This window comes from Chlorella variabilis (assembly GCF_000147415.1).
Source record: "Chlorella variabilis unplaced genomic scaffold CHLNCscaffold_10, whole genome shotgun sequence".
NCBI lineage: Eukaryota > Viridiplantae > Chlorophyta > Trebouxiophyceae > Chlorellales > Chlorellaceae > Chlorella > Chlorella variabilis.
The window spans coordinates 222,145-226,380 of NW_005435078.1; the positions used below are offsets into that span (position 1 = coordinate 222,145).

Sequence of the window (4,236 nt, forward strand, 5' to 3'; positions counted from 1 at the left end):
GAACGTGTCCTCAAAATACTCCCCTTCGGCCACTGCTGCTTCAAAGGTCTCAGGACGGCGAGTCTTCACAAAGCTCTGCACGTCCTCTCTCAGACCACTCATGAAGAAGTGCCGCAAGGTGGACTGTAGATTGGGGTCCTGGGAGTGCCGCACGAGGGTGCACAGCGCGTCGGCGTAGTCACGCACACTCTCCTTCTCTCCCTGCATCCGCTTGGTCAGGGCTGCCAGCATCCTGCTGGGCTCCAGTCCAAAACGTCCAATCAAAGCTTTCTTGAAGCGGAGCCAAGTCATGGGCTCCTGAATGTTGTACCAGTCCAGCGCCTTCCCTTTCAGATGGAGGCCGGCGAACGCCATGGCCTGGGCGTCGCTCCAGCTGTAGAGGCCCTTCGCGCTCTCAACCGTGCGGATGAAGGTCTCTGGATTCTCCTTTGCAGAACCGGAGAACTTTGAGACAGCCACCTGCATCTTGATGCCCCTTGATCACGTGTGCCCCCTGCCCAAGGTCTGCTCACGCGGCCTATCATAGCGGGGTGACTGTAACACAGGGTTACGTGGGTTGGCAGGGCGCCCGCGCTTCTGCTGAGGGTGCGGTGGTAGGCATGTGGTGGCGGCGCTGTCTCGGAAGAGCTCGGAGGGCGTCCTGATCGCTTCACACGGTTACTTTGGGGTCGTGCAGGGCACAGCAACCACGCACTTTCCCCGATTCGGCGCCAGCAAAAAGGTGGCGCGGGTCCAGAAGGTTCCGGCCGGCCTGTTTTGTCTTTGTGTGAGAGCGGGGAGCCTCGTGAGAGCGCTGGGGTGACTGCCGAGCGCTGGTCGCAGCGGCAGGATCCTTCTCCTTCGGGCGGGGCTGGGGCGGCGGGCGCCTGTTATTACACAGGGGCACTCCAGCACAAAGGGAGAGAAAAGATGATCTTGTCAGGGCATCGAGGCTCCTTATATAGTCTGGCTGCTAACCAGCTGTCGGCAAAAAAACGAACGGGCGAGGGAAAATCTGTGACAGGTGGGTGAAAAGTCAGTCTGCTGATATGAAAATATCTGCAGGCTGTTTGAATATCCGCGGGCGCGCTTTGATTGATTCGATCGTTCGAAAAAGTAAAATTTGTGGGTTGGGAATTGGGAATTGGGATGGCAGGTGAACTGTTCTGCTGTCACAGAGAGTGGTAAGTGATGGGCTTCACATGACTTGTATTGGAAGGCGCAGGCTGTTGCATTGCACATCCAGACGGAAGCCATATGATTCGGTTGACCCCCCCACACACACAAACACCCACACACAAACCGACACAACTGAAGCTGCGGGCCACGGCGAGCAGCCACCAACCCAACCTGACCAAAGGGGGCAGCTAACGCAGGAGCAGGGCACCACACAGGCGCCTGCCGCATTCGGCCATCGAGGGCGGCGGCGGCGAGTACTGCACCCACTCAACCCGAACTGGGCACTGCGGGAGGGCGAGCAAGAGGCCGACACCAAAACCTTCCTCGAGAGGATGCAACGCAAATACCGAGCGGCCAAGTCTGCCTCTGCGAGGGCAGCCCTGGCGACATGCCCCCCGCCGTCCTGGTCAGAGGGCCCTGCAGTTGTCCACCACTGGCTGGACATGGGCTGCAAGCACCCCGATGTCATCTACCCGCTCTATAACCCCAGCGAAGTGCCGCGCCGCATTACCTCTGAATGCCTCCGGACGGGGCAAGTGTCCGCCAAGAAAGCGAAACGCGAAAGTCAGGAGGAGTGGTTGGTCGAATGGGAGGACTCAATAGTACGTAAAACTCACCTGGATATGTACCGCCTCAAAACATACAAGCCCGTTGCGGTGGCGGAGCACGACGCGCTTGGGGAACCATTTATGGGGGGCGCCGGGGTGCTAGTCACTTGGGAACCCACGTGGGAACCGAAATCGACATTTGAGAAATTATTCCCGACGGTGGGGGCAGAGCTGATCGCCAACTACCTACGGGAGAAAGAACGGGCAGCTGTTGCTGCCGCAACAATGGCAGCTGCGTGGCCACCTCCGGATGTCAGCACCGAGGAGAGGCTAGCACAGCAAGGGCTCGTAGCGCCCCCACGACCCGCCTGGCAGTTAACTCGCCCAGACGCCCTCAGCAACATCACCCTGGACACGATGCCGGTACACCCTGAATTGGATGTCGAGGCGCCAGTGGGAACCGATGCCCCTTTCGTCCGCATTGAGCATCCCGCCCCCCACGCGACCCGCTCCTTGGCACACATCCATGACCGGACTGGCAGATGGTTGGGCACCATGACGTGCGAGCGGTTGGCACACCTGCGCGACAGGTTCACCGCCGCCCGGGCGGGCAGGGCACATGTGTTTCAAGAGCTACAGGCGGGCACGTTCGAAGAGGAACTGGTCGGAACTGCTCCGTCGGAGCGCACACACTAGAACGATGAAGGAGGACCAGATGCAACGAACGTATGGTGGCACCCACAACGAACTCGTAGCGGCAGTGCAAGCTGCCACTGGGGCAGATACAGAACTTTTTGCCTCCCCCCTAGACGTACATCGGAACATGCCCAGCTACCTCAGCACGCACCCCAGGGACCAGCTGTTCGGAGCCGGCATGGATGCCTACTCCCACCGATGGGTGGGGGCATGCTTTGCACACCCCCCAGAGCAGCCTGAAGAACTGGAACGAGCGGTGCGTTGGGCATTGGCCAGCGCCCGAGAGGCGGACCGCCATACCCCTGTCTTGACGGTCATGCTTCTGCCCGACAATGCTGCACTCACTGCCGTGGACGCCGCGCCCCACGCTCGATGGCTCGCCTACCCGGAGGTGGTCGACTTGGCATGCTTCCCCCCGTCAGTGGCGCCACTGCTTGCAGCCAACGACTGGACAGGCGCCCCCCCGCGGTTTGGGTCCCGGCAATGCACAGGACACCGCCTAGTCGCCATCGGCAACAATATTGGGCGCGAGCGCATCCTCCGGCGGGACTTTGGTGAACTGTGGGCCGACCTACATCGTCGGATACAGCTGCCGGTGTCATTTGGTCTCCCTTGGCCATGGCAACAAACTGATGGCCAGGGCCCGCCACGCTACAATGAGCAGGCCTATAATGCTGCTGTGATACAACGTGCTGAGCGATACGAGCAGGCACGCAAAGAACTGACCGAGCAGTATCGCCGACCCCGCAAGCACGCAACTGCAGCCAGCGACACTAGTAGCCTATGGCGCTGGCCCCCCGATGGACAGGCATCCACCCTGCCGCCTGTTGCGCAACTGCAACAACTGTACGGCAGCCAACAACACCGGCCACGATACGAGTGGCGGCTTGCGTTTTTCACAGACGGTAGTGTGCAAGCGACAGAAGAGGCAGCCCTCGTGGGAGCCGCTGTATGGCACTCGACCTTGGGGGCCTACAAGATCAACACTAACGGGGACGGTCCCGACAACACCATTACCAGGGCAGAGCTGGCCGCCATCTTCTGCACGGTGGCACAACGGCTACCACGTACTGACGAAGGCGTGATATTCACCGACAGCCAGGCTGCTATCCACCTTCTACATCGAGCAGTGCACAAACCCCACACATTGGAGGGCCACTTGCACAAAGAGCTACTGCTCAATACGGCACAGATACTCGTTGAGCGAGCAAATGATGGGGTGCGCACACGCATCCTGAAGGTGAAAGCCCACAGTGGAGTGACAGGCAACGAAGAGGCGGACGCTGCCGCGAAAGCTGCGGCTGGGGCAGATGAAACCCACGATTTCGTTATGCCAGCCCACAAGCCCTTTGGCGGCCAGTGGCAGCCGGCCTTCTTTGAGCCCCCGCCAGAAGGGGCAGAGGGGCCGGCCAGTCTCAGGGCAGTGTCCAATCTCACCAGTGCTCTCCGTAAGGCCGTACATGCCAGCACCAAAACCGGCACCAGCAAGGTGGGCATCTATGCGGCGGCCGCCCAACAGATGTACGATGGGCAAGAAGACGATCGGGCACTAGGAAAGGAAAGCAATGCCTTCTGGCGCACTGCACGAGTGGTGGCTGGAGCCCGCCGCACACTCTTGAAGCATAGAACAGGCCAATTCTGGACGAAAAAGGAAGCCTTCCAACGGGGAGCGCCCTACCCCCCAGGCAAGCATGGGCAACCCATTGCCACGAACAGCCGGTGCCCACTGTGTGGTGAACCCGACTCTGGAGGGCATGTTCTGCTACGATGCACCCACCCTCAAATGAAGGCCATGCACATTCACCGGCACGACAGCGCAGTGCGCATGATACAC

General features: G+C 60.3%; 2 protein-coding genes across 2 annotated transcripts in view; one reads left to right on the forward strand and one right to left on the reverse strand.

Moving 5' to 3' along the window:
- Nucleotides 1-465, reverse strand: part of CHLNCDRAFT_52243 (hypothetical protein) — a gene marked incomplete at both ends in the record, with an annotated part of 1,978 nt that extends 1,513 nt beyond the window's left edge. The window contains one exon of the mRNA XM_005847657.1: nucleotides 5-465. Coding sequence (XP_005847719.1) covers nucleotides 5-465 — 461 coding nt within the window. The remainder of the gene's footprint in view (nucleotides 1-4) is intronic.
- Nucleotides 466-1,028: 563 nt separating this feature from the next.
- Nucleotides 1,029-4,236, forward strand: part of CHLNCDRAFT_52244 (hypothetical protein) — a gene marked incomplete at both ends in the record, with an annotated part of 4,272 nt that continues 1,064 nt past the window's right edge. Inside the window, 3 exons of the mRNA XM_005847487.1 lie at nucleotides 1,029-1,135; nucleotides 1,340-2,129; nucleotides 2,338-3,891. Of these exons, the coding sequence (XP_005847549.1) occupies nucleotides 1,029-1,135; nucleotides 1,340-2,129; nucleotides 2,338-3,891 (2,451 nt within the window). The remainder of the gene's footprint in view (nucleotides 1,136-1,339; nucleotides 2,130-2,337; nucleotides 3,892-4,236) is intronic.